Source organism: Gorilla gorilla, chromosome 6, assembly GCF_029281585.2.
Source record: "Gorilla gorilla gorilla isolate KB3781 chromosome 6, NHGRI_mGorGor1-v2.1_pri, whole genome shotgun sequence".
Classification (NCBI taxonomy): Eukaryota; Metazoa; Chordata; class Mammalia; order Primates; family Hominidae; genus Gorilla; species Gorilla gorilla.
The window spans coordinates 93,015,035-93,029,008 of NC_073230.2; the positions used below are offsets into that span (position 1 = coordinate 93,015,035).

The following is a 13,974-nucleotide window of genomic DNA, read 5'->3' on the forward strand; positions in this document are numbered from 1 at the left end:
TTTTCATTTTTCCCATTATTATCTGTGGGGTGGTTCCTTTCAAGGAATATGCAAATATGCAAATTTTTTTGAAAGGAACTTAAAGCCAATATGCAAAATGGGCAAAAGTTGTTTGTGTTTCCAGCGATAGCCTAGAAATATGTATTAAACATTCGCCGAATTCCTTCTGTGTAAACCGTGCAGGACAGCTTCCCCGCAGATGGCAGTATTTTAGAGAGGACCACTCCTGGCCCCGGGCAGCAGGTCTGTGTCCTGGATATGGCTTCAGTGTGTCATCAGGCAAATCTCCTTTTGTTCCCAGCAAATGAGGGTGCAGGCCTCGAGGCCCTTTAACATTCTTCTCTGCCTGATATTTTAAAATCTAGGATGATTATTCAACTGCCTTTTAGCTTTCTCTTCTCCAGTTAGAATAATTTATTTAACCAATGGGCAGAGATCTTATTTTACAGCCATTTTATCAAGTAATTGTATCTCTGAAAATAAAATGATGGTGATATAGAAATCACCCTGTTTACTATAATAATTAGTTCTATTTTTTAGTCATTTCTGGCATGGCTCAATCAATGCATGCAGAGGAGAGAAGATTTTGATAAGAACATTCATTTACTTATTCAAAAACCATCTATTAAGAACCTAAAATACAAAATACTGTAACAGAGGGTTGAAAAAATGTTCAAGGAACCTACAGATCTTATGAGGAGATAAAACCTATATAAATAGGCCTGGCACGGTAACTCATGCCTGTAAGCCCAGCACTTTGGAAGGCCAAGGCAGGCAGATTGCTGAAGCCCAGGGGTTCCAAGACCAGCCTGGGTGACACGACGAAACTCTGCATCTACAAAAAAATACAGAAATTAGCCGGGTATGGTGGTTCTCGCCTGTGGTCGCAGCTACTCAGGAGGCTGAGGTGGGAGGACAGCTTGAGCCTGGGAACTGGAGGTTGCAGTGAGCTGAGATCATGCCACTGCACTCCAGCCTGGGTGACAGTAAGACCCTGCCTCAAAAAAAAAAAAAACCCAAAACATATATATATATAGTTTAGTAGAACAAATCTGAAAGTAAAACTTGCCATATTCCATTTGACCTGGTCTTGGAGGAGGGGTAGGATTTGGGCCTAAATTCATTTTCCGCAGTGCTTAGTTTATTGGACTTAGGTGGCTGAGTTAGTCCACTAGGTCTTATAAGACTGCTATATTTTAGATGCCAACTTAACAATTTGTTGTGAGAACAATAATAACCAGGCAGACAAATATGTAAACCTGACAAAGTCTTCTCTCCTTGAAGCCCAGCTTCCTGGGAAGCCAGATGTCCAGCAGTATCTTTGGGACTAGAGTAGGTGATGCTGACTGTTTAACTATGACAGCTTCCCCTACCCGGCAGTACCACATGTATGCTGAGGGACATGGAACTTGCACTTAAGACTTTTACATTTTGGTAAAAGAAATGAGACATATGAATATTTATGCCTAATAATATACCGATAACATCTACAAGGAAGAAAGTAGCTCTCATCACTTGCTCAGAGACTGGCACAGTTTAAAGTTTGAATAAATATGAGCTGAAAATATTAACAAATGCCATAGGAAAGACAGATTAAGGATGGTGATTGTTATAATTTCCCTTCACTTAGTGTTTGCTCCGTGCCAGCCAGCCAGGCATTGGACTGCAGTTTCATCATCCTTTGGAAGTCACAGCAGGGAGACACAATTCCACTGAAAAGATTAGAGATTCCATTTGACCTGGTCTTGGAGGAGGGGATAGGATTTGGGCCTAAATTCATTTTCCTCAGTGCTTAGTTTATTGGACTTAGGTGGCTGAGTTAGTCCACTAGGTCTTATAAGACTGCTATATTTTAGATGCCAACTTAGCAATTTGTTGTGAGAACAATAATAACCAGGCAGACAAATATATAAGCCTAACAAAGTCTTCTCTCCTTGAAGCCCAGCTTCCTGGGAAGCCAGATGTCCAGCAGTATCTTTGGGACTAGAGCAGGTGATGCTGAATGTTTAACTACGACAGCTTCCCCTGCCCTCCCCCACCATGACCTTATCTTTCCCCAAGACCAGACATCATTCTCACTGCTACCCAAGTCTCCCCTTTCTGGAATTCCTGGGATGACCAACCTAGCCCTTGTTGTTTGATACAATCTTTCTTTAACTATGTCAATTAAATTTCCGTCAGTATTCCCCGCTGGGGAACCATCCTGGTGTTGTTTGTTTGCTTATTTTTATGAGTTGCATTTGGCTGCTCTGATTAGTTTCAATTGATTTCTTAGGCTAACTTTCTGAGGTTCTGTCTAGGTGGGATCTCTGATCTCTGTTTCATAGGAGCCCTGTTATGTGTTCAGAAGCTAAATAACCCAATAATTCTGTACCTACTCTGGACCAACGGGCACTGTTACGGTTCTATGGTCCCAGGGTTGGATTGGCTGTTTTGGACATGCCAATTAAGGTCACATTTCCTAACTTCATTTCAAAATACAGAAGCTTCCCAACATGGAAAATACTCACTTATTTAACCTTGAACATATCAAAAACATTGTAGCCTCTGGCACCTTATACAAAAATGCCTACCATGTAGTAGTTAATTTATAATTTGTGGGTCAATTTGTTTTTCAATATTTTTAAAAAAGAATAGGCAAACATCAAAATTCTTCAAACTAGCCGTAACCAACTAAGAGACAAGCAGAATTTCATTTCATATTTTAAATCTTGTACCAATTCATTACTTTTTAATTTCTTATAAAATTCCCCTTTCATTGGCTCAATTTTATTTGCTCAGTTTCAGTTTATGAGACAGAAAGAAGTGAAAATTTTAAAAAATCCTTGGCCATCTGTTGAAAGTGCAACTTAGGAGTGAAAGACATAATGTCTGTGTTGCATATACCTTGCACTCTGATGAGTGGTCAATTGCTTCCCATTCAGCTTTTACCAACAACAAGTTGGTGGTTTCCATTCTTCTTTCCATCTTATTAGACCTCAGAGCAGAAAACCTTAGAATTATTTCCTAAAGAGTGTTTTTGTTCTTACCTTTTCTAGTCTTTGGCTATAAGAAAGAGATGTTCAATAAATATTTGGAAGGCAGCAGTTAACAAATTTCTCATTTATAATGCTAACACTCAATGTGGCTAAGGCAGTCTCATACACTGTTGGTAGCATTTAAATTAGCAAAGTTCTTTGGGAAGTAATATGCCAGTATGTGGCAGGAACATAAAAAATAGAATTACTCCTAGACTAGTTTTGCTCCCAGGACCTCAGCCTATGAAAATAAAACAGCGTCAATAATAATAATAATAATAACAAAAAATGATAATGATGATTATAATGATGACGACAACCACCTCCAAATCATCAAATCCCATGGTCGGTTCTTGTTCCTTATCTTTGCTGTCTCTGATTTTGGTCACTATTGGCTCCTTCTTGGCATAGTCTTTCTTTTAGTTTTCTTGGCCCTGAAAATCTTATTTCTTTTCCTCCCTCTCTCACTGTGTTTTTGGCAGTACGCTTGCTCTTTCCATTCCAATAAAGACAGGCATTCTCCAACCAGGATTCTATCTTCTCCTCTCACCTTTCTACTCTAACCCCAGGCAATCACATAGACGTCCATATATCTTCTGCAAAATAACCCCAAAGTCCTCATTACCATTGAGCTCTTCTCTGAGTATGCATATTTGAGAGCTGTAACTACACAGCAACATTTCCTTAGATTCAAATTAAATGTGTCAATTTACTTGTTCTTTAGAAGGAAGAAGAATATTTATATTCCTTGAAAGTCTAGTATAGTATCTGATAGACAATAAATTCTCAATTGTTTACTGAATGACTTGATGAATGAACAAACAAATGAATATTCTTTACCTGGCTTTTCTGTAGATGGGTGTGACGTGTGAGGGCAAGTTGATTCCAAAAGAAACAGTTTTTATGTTTTTATTAAAAAATGAAATAATAAATCAGGGCATGTCTCCCTAACTCCCTTAATATCCATCAAAGCATTTATGGAAAACTCAGTCTTACTCAGCGTGACGTCACTACATGGCCGCAGGAGAGTTTTCAGACTCACTTCCATACTGAAGAAGGAAAGCATATCTTATCTAATAAAAATGCTGACCACTGGCTGGACATGATGGCCCATGCCGGTAATCCCAGAGCTTTGGGAGGCCGAGGCAGGAGGATCACTTGAGACCAGGAGTTCAAGACCAGCCTCGGTAACATAACGAGACCCTGTCTCTATGAATATTATTATTTTTAAAATGCTCAACATATTGCTGATTTGTTGTGAAAAACAAAAGCGGTCCAGCCATCTTCTCTACCAAATGAACTTAGTAACTTTAATTAGTCCCTGAAGCAACTGCACTGGAACTCAAATTTTCATGTTCTTCCTTTTCTCTCTAAGATGGAGAGAGAGCTCAAGGACAGAATACAGAGATTTCCTGAGTCCCACAGTTTCTCTGAGCTCTTGTTCCACATGTCTTCTCTGTCAAACAAATCACTAGTGATTAATCAGCCAGTGCAAACAGTTTGGGATTATGTAAGCATAGTGCCAAACAGAAAATATCTAGTCAATGCCATCGCTAAATATCTAATTTTTAAAATGCCGTTTCCAAAAGTAATACATGAAATAATAAGGACATTTAAAAATCCATCATATCACTCATCTGTCACATTCATTAAAGTGATGTTAATTAAGAAAGGATGGTATTCAAATAATGAGTTAATGTTTTACTTCCTGGCCTCAATTTTTTCCTTACTTAGGACTGGCAATGATGATAAAGATTTTCTGATGTCAGAAACAAAAGTGGAACAGTGAAATACATACTTATATCAGGCTCTTTTTAAAAAGCATTTTTCTTAATTTATGGTGGGAGAATTTTCCATCTGTTGGCTAACACCTGAGCCCTAATATGGAGCTCCAGAGCGAGCCACACTAAGCCACATGGGAAGTCCATCTGAGCTGGATTCAATAAGAAATGTAGGACTTCCCATCATAGAACAAGAGCATGTTTTCCCAAAATCTTACACAGAAGTCCTGCTGTCAAGCAAGCAGTTTCTCTAGAAGAAAGCTCAGCTACCCCTTCCTAAAATAGATGCTTACTGTGTTACTATAACCACATGGGTACATAGAGCACACTTTGCCTGAAGACAATGACATTAAAAATTTTGAACTTATTGTGCTGCATGAAGAGAAAATCCTATAGTGTAAATCTTATTTTAATTTACAAAGAGACTGACTTTTAACCAACCTTGAATTAGCGACTTCAGTCTCCCCAAAGTCGAATTGGCTGGTAGCATCCTGTCAATCTCTCTTTATATAGTGATACTTTAAAATTTTTTTGTATAAGCAAAATTTTAATAGTCTTATTAAATTTCTCCCATAATCTTGTATTATTTATTACACTTTTCACCTTTACTAATACTTCCTTTATGCCTTCCCTTTAGCCTCTGATTTATCAGAGCATCTTAGAAGATGATGATGCTTTCACCCAAATGGGTCAAGTCCTTTGAGGCCTACGTAGTTCCAAAGAATCCTGCAGAATCTGACTGTGGATAAAGGTGAAGGTCCTAAGGATTTCCTTTGAGTATTATGTCCATGTGGCCCCAGAACACATTTTTCTTTCCTGAAGTCACTAAAAAAAAAAGTAGTAACTACATGCAGACAGGACAAGTTGCCCACAACGAATTACTGTAGCCCAAAAACAAGTATCTAAATTTAACCAAAGCTTTCTGTCAATAAGAAACTGAATAGTAACTATATGGAGGCCCAGTATCCAAGCTGAAGAGAGAACATTGAAGAAATCTGTCCCTTTGTCCCTGAATTCTAATCTGAAATTCACATGAAGCTGAAAGCCTAAGAGACTTTTAATCCATTCCCTTTGTACCATCATTCTCCTGTGATGTGCTTCAGAAGACATTTCTCCACCTGCTGCATTTGCGGTACCCTTGGGAGGGGCCTCACCTCCCTAGAGAACAATCTATGAATATTAGGGTTTTGGGTTAAGAAATGCTGCTAATTGTGAGCACAGGCATCAGTTTTAAATACTACAGGATTTTATTGGGGCCAATTGGGGAAATTTGAAGATAGTGTAGATACTAGATAAGGTGAAAATACATTGAAATATAAAAATACACTTGATTGAAAAAGCAGGTTCAACAGTTTTCACAGTAAGATGTCATTTATCATTATATATGATGACATACATATAATATAAAAGAATAAGCACTAAGGTGCTAAGAGTGCTGATCTCTGGTGGTGGAAACATGATGTTTTTATTTTGTTATTTTTGCTCATTTATATTTTCTAGTTGTATAAAATGCACAGGTGTTCTTTCTATAATAGTAAGAGATTTTTAGGCTGGGCACAATGGGTCCTGCCTGTAATCTCAGCACTTTGGGAGGGAGAGGTAGGAGGATCCCACCACTTTGGGATGAAGAGGGAGGAGAATCATTTGAGGCCAGAAGTTCAAGACCAGCCTGGGGAATATAGCAATGCTTCGTCACTCCAAAAAAAAAAAAAAAAAAAAAAAAAAATTTAAATCAGCTGGGTGTGGTGGTATGCAACTGTACTCCTAGCTATGCAGGAAGCTGAAGTGGGAGAATAGCTTGATCCCAGGAATTCGAGGCTTCAGTGAGCTAAGATTGTGCCACCACTGCTGCCTGGGTGACAGAGAGACTTTGTCTTTAAAAAAAAAAAAGATTTTAAAAATAAAATGCTGGAGGAGGGCTTAAATGTCTTGATTGATTGGAAAGTAGAACTTAATGATGGTGTTAAGACCAAAGATGGTCAAAAAAAAAAAAAAAAGACAAAACTTAATTCTATTACTACCCTCCACGACACTTCTCACCAAAGACAAACATCAGAAATCTCCCCTTCGGACTATTTTGTTAAGGATGTTATGCAATGGGTGTTATTATTGTGACAGGAGATTGCACAGTATGTTATCATGTTGAGAGATGTTTTAACTTTGAAAACATTTTCAACATTTCCTTCCATTTGGGACAGGTTGTAGCCTACACTGTGGTGTCCAGCTGAACTTTATGAAGTCAATACACTTTCCTATATTTTTGCAGGCCAGTACACCTTCTAGTTCAGCTCTGTCACTGCGAACCCTAAGGAATTACAACTAAACATGAGAAAAGTCCTAGTGCAAAGTCCCTTGTGAGCCATCCATGTGAATGAGAAGAATAAATGTTGGCTGAATGATTTTCACTTAGATCGATTCACTTCTGGTTGCTATCTGAAGGTTAGTGAGTAAGGAGTGGGCAACCCAGAATGTGGTCTGTAGGGGCATGGATTACAATCTGTCCTTTGCCTTCTCATGTTTAATAATTTTATGTAATTACGTGGATAAAGATACAGGCAATGCTTACTAAAATTGAAAATGACACCAACATGTTCTATGAGAGGATCTAAAAAGATTTTTTCCCATCGGAAAAATGGCTAAATTAAAATATGAAAAAATTATAATAATTGCTAAAACTCACATATAGTTAGTATACACCAGACTCCTTTCTGAGTACTTTATAGAGCATTACTTTGTATAATCCTCACAATAACCTTATGGGGTAGGTTGTGTATCACTCATATCAACTACTGTTAGAGATTATGTAGCGTAGAGATATACGTTGTGGAAACTTGAATCAACCTGCCTAAGTAAAAACCTAGCACTGTAGCAAAACAACACTCTGTATGAACTTGAGAAAATTACTTATTCTCTCTGAGCATCTCAGGGTCCTCATTGGTAAAAAGCAGAATTATATAGTTCATTCTACAAACTTTTTTTTTTTAAATCTTGGATGCTATGTTGCCCAGGCTGGTCTTGAACTCCTAGCCTCAAACAATCCTCCTGCCTCAGCCTCCCAAGTAGCTGGTATTACAGTTCTGAGCTACCACACCTCACTCAGCAAACATTTATCAAATACCTACCACATGAGTATCACTTAGTCCCTACTTTCAAGGAATTCACCACTTTCTGAGGATGAGAGACATGTTCAACTAAACAAAAGCCATTCTTCAGGGCTATAAAGTGCTAATGCTTCACTCTTATGTATAAAAAGCATAAGCTGTTTCAGATAAATATTCTTTACCATATTGAGAAAATATTTTCTATTCCTAGTTTGCTACATTTTAAAATATAGGAATAAGTGTTTAAATGTCTTAAGTATAATTTAAGTACATATTGCAATGATTATTTTTCCTTCTTTGACCTTTTTGTATGCTAAATTATATGGTAAGACATTTTCCTATACTAAAATAACCTTGCATTTTTGAAACAATACTAATTAACCATAGCATAGTATCCTCTTAATATGTTGGATTCCAGTTGCATACAGTATATCAAAGATTTTTTTCATTTATGTTTATAAGTAAAACTAACCCTTCAAACTAACCTTTTCAACAAGCTCTTAAAATCCAAGAGCGTGTTGCTTGCCAGTATAATTAACTGAGCAATGATTAATTGATTCTACCAAAACCGATCAGGAGAAAGAAGATAAAACCAAAAATATAAGTTGTAAATGAGAAATGGGATATAACGATGGAAGCATAAATTGCAAAACAAATGGTGACACTTTAAGTGAAATTTAAAAAATTAAATCATTAGTATAACTGAAAACTTACATATTTCTACTCTCTACCCATTTTTTAAAATTTTCTCAACTGCTCTTAAAAATCAGTAAGAGGTGGCTGAGTGCAGTGGCTCACGCCTATAATCCCAGCACTTTGGGAGGCCAAGGCAAAAGGATTGCTTAAGGCCAGGAGTTCCAGACCAGCCTGGACAACATAGTGAGACTCCATCTCTACAAAAAGTAAAAATAAAAATTAGCTGTGCATGGTGGCGCATGGCTGTAGTCCCAGCTACTCAGGAGGCCAAGGCAGGAGGATTGCTTGAGCCCAGGAGTTTGAGGTTGCAGTGAGCTATAATTGCACCACTGTACTCCAGCCTGGGCAATGGAGCAAGACGGTCTCTTTAAAATTAAAAAAAAAAAAAAAAAATCAATAAGAGGGATTTTTGTTAAAGCACTATTTTTACTTCTTCTCTATAATAAAGTACATTGAGTATGCCAATTTGCAGATTAACTAGTTACAAAGATTATAAGAAATGTTTGCTAATTTTGGCTTTCTAAAGAAAATTTTAGCTTTGGTTTGAAATTTTGGCAAATGAATGAGATAATTTATATGTGCCTTTAGCTATGGCCAGATGTGTTAATTTAATTCTTGTTATCTTCTGAAAGATTTTCCATTTTTTGAAGAGTTCAAATTCCACATAAATAGGCAAATTTATGAGCATAGAGTTATATTCTTAAGAATAACTGAACTCTTTTCCCAGTCTTCTGTTTTATGAAGTGCTAAAGTTAATATAAATTGTTTTCAAAGATGTGTCTTCTACATAAAAAGACATTCAAAGTGGAATTTTAAAAAACTGAAATATAACATTCTCCTGCAATTTAACCTCATATTTATTTTATTAAAGAAAAAAACATAAATTTGTGTGGAATTTTCCTAAGTTCAAAACAAGGGCAGAATTTACTAAGGCATTCTTAATGTGTTCTCCTCAAGCAAACTTTGTGCTCAGTTTTTCTGAAAACTAGCATTTTTCAATGCAAATTTTCTTGCATTTCTATGAAACCTGCACTTTGCAGGAGGTTTACTAATTGACTTCTAGTTACTCAGTCTTGCAAGAACTTTCCTATAAAGAATTGAAGGTACTATTGTGTTGGGTAGGAGTAAGCTGCACCTCTTCCAAAGTGATTCATAAAGTTAAAAAAAATCACTTAAGAAGGAGAAAGAAATAAAGAGTAATATTCTCTGAGAAGAAATAATTGCTGTTGTTCCCAGAGTACTAACAGCATAGGTCAGCTTTCTTTAGAAAGTTTTCCAAAGGGCTCCTCAACTATGAAGTCAGTAGTAGAATTGAATGCTGCCAACTGCACCCTTGAAGCTAAGCAGTAATGACACGCACCATCATGGTACAGAAATGGTCAAATACATTAACTTAATGATAGGCCAATGGACTCCCCCCCCCCAAGAAATGTGATTATATTGTGCCCGCTCTTGAATAAATGTTAGATCTTACACAACTGTGTTGCTATTACTTCCTCCCGCCAAAGACCTTTTGAAGTGTTCAAAGCAAAAGATGAGAGAAGACATGTGCTGCCCCAAATCACAAAAGCGATTTGCTAAAATAAACCAGCTTTATGCCCTCAAAAACCTCTACTTTTTTTTTTAATTGAAAGCAGTGTCCACTGGTTTCCAAAGGGCCTATGAAAACAAAATATTCAAGTCTGAAGGACACCAACAGGCAGAAATAGACAACATAATTCCAGTCTTACATGTTGGTTTCAAAAGCAAAAAAACCCTACAGCTCAGATCAACGCTAGATTATCTTCATGTCCAGATCTTCAGCTACCAAATTAACTATGCCTGTGTGGAAATAGTACACTTTCAGAAGAAAATGCTTATGCTAATGCCTTAGGTGAAAAGAGAAAAATGCAAAATTTTATATCTTTGCCCCAGTAATACATACGGAGGCAAGAAATGCACACAGACAAGGACTGGAAAGGTACATAGACAAGCCAAAAGGCTGACTTCTTAGAACAGCAGTGCTGTAGATGATTGTTTCTTCTTTTATTTAAAACTTGATTAAAGCATTTTATGATTTTTTTAAATTGAGAGTCAAAGCTAGAGTTCATAAATTGCCACAGGCCAAATCTGGCCCATAACTACTTGGAACAAAAGTCATTAACATTTAACATTCAGGAGATTATCACCTGAATATCTGAATTTGTAGCTTCTCAAGAAAAACTGGAAAATGCGGAAAAATTGGGTCCATCATCCCATGTGAGCTCAACCAGCTTGAGCTATGAGGTGGCCATCTGGCCTTTAAGAATTGGGTGTAGTTGCCATACTGACATAAATTCCTGCCTGTGGACCCCGGCATGTGGGAACACTGGTGAGGACAGCTGGATTCGGAGATTTACCATGACTCCATCTACATTTATGAAACTTCTCCTTTCTTCTTTTTACATCTTTACCTTTTGGATACCTCTTAAGTGATTAAATTACAGAATGTCTATATCTACTTTCAGAAGTTACATAATCTGTGAGTCTACATAGTGTAATACAAATTTGGCAATGAACTCACTAAACAGAAGCAGCCAATCCTGATACTACTACTACCAATAATAATACAATAAAAATACTTAGGTGACTGAGTTTTCAAATTAGTCAACTTTACTAAGCAAATAACACACTTGAAAAATTAAATTTAGAATTAGAACATCTCAATATTCTATTCACAAAGACTTTCATGGAAACCAAAACCAAAGTAGGATAATAAGAAGCTGGATATATATTCAATTATCTACTAAATAATGAAAAGGCTTCTCCCTGCCTTTTTTAAGCCTGAGCTAATGGATATGTGTGTGTTTGTTAAGCAAGACACATGGTGCTAAATTAGCCCACTCAAAGAAGGATGATATATGTTGATCATTTCTAGTGTTCAAGATCATTGCTATTCCACTAAAAATAGCAAGCCACCATAAATTTAAACATAAAATGTCCAAGTACACATGCAGATACATGCACATTTCACAGTATTCTAACGGTGGTGTTGTTGCTATTTTTTTTTTAATTGACACCCATCATGGCCTTTTAAAGGGACAATTCTTACCTTGTTAATGGCCCCAGATCGCCTGAGTCTTGGCTTCCAGCTTCACTGGGAGTGCTCACTGATTTCGAGGAGGGAGACATAGGGGTTGGGACTAAATAATGAAAATAACAGGTATCCCATGTTAAAAAATGCAGCGGCTGCACTGGTGAAGAGCAGTGTCAGACAAATCAAAACAAATGGGCCCAAATTAAAGTGGTTGTATGGCCAGGAGACATTGAGATGGGATAAAGAAAAAAAAAAAAAGGAAAGAAAAGGAAAAAAGTCCAGTGAATTTCTTGTATTTTGGAAATTAAAATTTGAAATGATTTAGACAGAATTAACCTAGGGATTCTGAGGCCATGTCCACCCTAACAAAGTAAAATGAAGAATCAAAATAGCTATCCAGATAATTCAAGTCAAATATCTCTCCAACATGAACCATCCAGATAATTTTGATTCTTCACATTATTTTGTTAGTATAGATGTGACCTGTTAAAAATAAAACAGGGTGTCTATAAAACTTTAAAAGGTTATTAAATAAGTGATTCTGAATAATTTTAAATGGTCTAGGACAGAAAAATCTGTTGTATGTCTGCATTTAGAGAGAAATGTACTCTGTGGAATATAAGCTGTTTGCCATGAGAGCCTAAGTGACAGATAGAGAAAGGGTAAATGTTGAACCTGGTAATTAAAAAGTCTCTTTCAAAACAAAGAAAAATGCCAGGCTGCTTTATTTTTACATTTAATTAATAGTTGCATCCCACTGTACTGTTTACTGTCTTTGGGACTTGTTTTGCCTTGCCTCCAGCAGCTCTAGAAGACACTGCCATGTGCACAGAAGTAAGCTGCCACTCTGAAGACAGGAGACAAGTTCAAAGATCAAGGTCAGCACAAGCTGAAAATCTGAGAGCAGGCATAATAAAAGAAAAAAGCTAAAGCCAATGCAATTTTTTCCCCTTCCTTCAGATACAAGCCAAATGTCCTTCAGATAGAAGCTGCACCAAATAGCCAAGATGGCTCCAGGCCAGGCAATTCAACGGGTTCTCAATATCACATATGCCAGAGAAGCCATATGGATAGAAAGAAACGTCAGTACGTAAATGTAGATTCCCATTTGGTTTCAATCATGTGCAATTTCCTTTTATTTACTTAATAGGGTAAAGGGCTTAACTGTTTTACCCAAATCCTATAACACAATGGCAGATCTGTTGAGAAGCTAGGAATTTTCATGTGGTCCCACAATTAATTCACTGATTACTTACCCTCTGAGCTTACTCAGAGGGTAAGTCGGAGAGATGGCTGAAAAATGAAAACGGGGCCCTTGCCAGAGTCCCTTGGCAGTAATGCAAGGATACTTCAAAAGTTGGTCATGGTTTAGAGATGTTAATCTGTTTTGTTCTTAAAGTTTAATTACTGGCTTTAGGTAGGGTAGGGGAGACTAGGACATACTATTATTGTGTTTAACCAGTGTTCACATTGCAACATAATTTCAAAAGCTATTTTGAGGCACAAATATAATTGATTGCAATGTGTCTAACTCATATCAGATGTCAACTAAGTAGAAAAAAATGTGTATCAGCTCCTAAGTAGAAAAGAAGGTCCATCAGTCAAATATAACGTCCCCTAGGTTACATCTTCCACAACATGAAGAAATTAAACAAAAGAATCTAATCTTATTGGGGCTTATTATAGCATTGTTGAACATACTATTTTACCTATTACAAATTGAGATTGAGTATAAAATGCTTTTTCATAGTGTTTTAGTTTTGTGTGTATTAAATTACATCCAGCAATACTTAATAATTTGTAAGCTTATTATATATTGTTCTTTTTCTTATTCACATTGATATAAACATTTGCCATTTTGTTCTACATGGGATAATTTATATTCTTAGTTTAACTATGGAAATAAATGATAATTTATTTTAATATAAAAGTAAATTATGGAATTAACTTCAGACGAAAGTATTCTAAACAAAAGATCTGAATACTGTATTTATTTTTATGTATTCTTCCAAAAGGGTTTTTAACTATATTGGATATAATGTAGTTTTATAGACACCCTAGGATTAATCTTAAATGTATGGAAAACAAAAGGATAAAAGAAAAATAAAACTATTACATGAGAGATATATAGGTAAGTGACAGAATAAGCAAAATATGCACAAGTTACCTTCAACACAAAGAAAACCAATAATTCAATATCCAAGCTTTAGTGATAAAATGAGGTCACGGACAATCAACTAGGAATGAACGAATTAGAGGAGGAGTATTGCAGTGAAAATGCCAATTAGTAATCAAATCAAAATACAATAAAGTCAAATTAATTT

General features: G+C 36.4%; 1 protein-coding gene across 4 annotated transcripts in view; it reads right to left on the minus strand.

Annotated features, from left to right (window-relative positions):
• The window catches only part of DYNC1I1 (dynein cytoplasmic 1 intermediate chain 1), a 326,316-nt gene that overhangs the window by 273,454 nt on the left and 38,888 nt on the right, over positions 1 to 13,974 (minus strand). For 2 of the 4 annotated variants that reach the window (XM_004045789.5, XM_004045788.5), the window contains exon 4: positions 11,666 to 11,807. In XM_004045789.5, the coding sequence (XP_004045837.2) occupies positions 11,666 to 11,807 (142 nt within the window). The remainder of the gene's footprint in view (positions 1 to 11,665; positions 11,808 to 13,974) is intronic. The other 2 variants (XM_004045786.5, XM_004045785.5) reach the window with 1 other exon arrangement.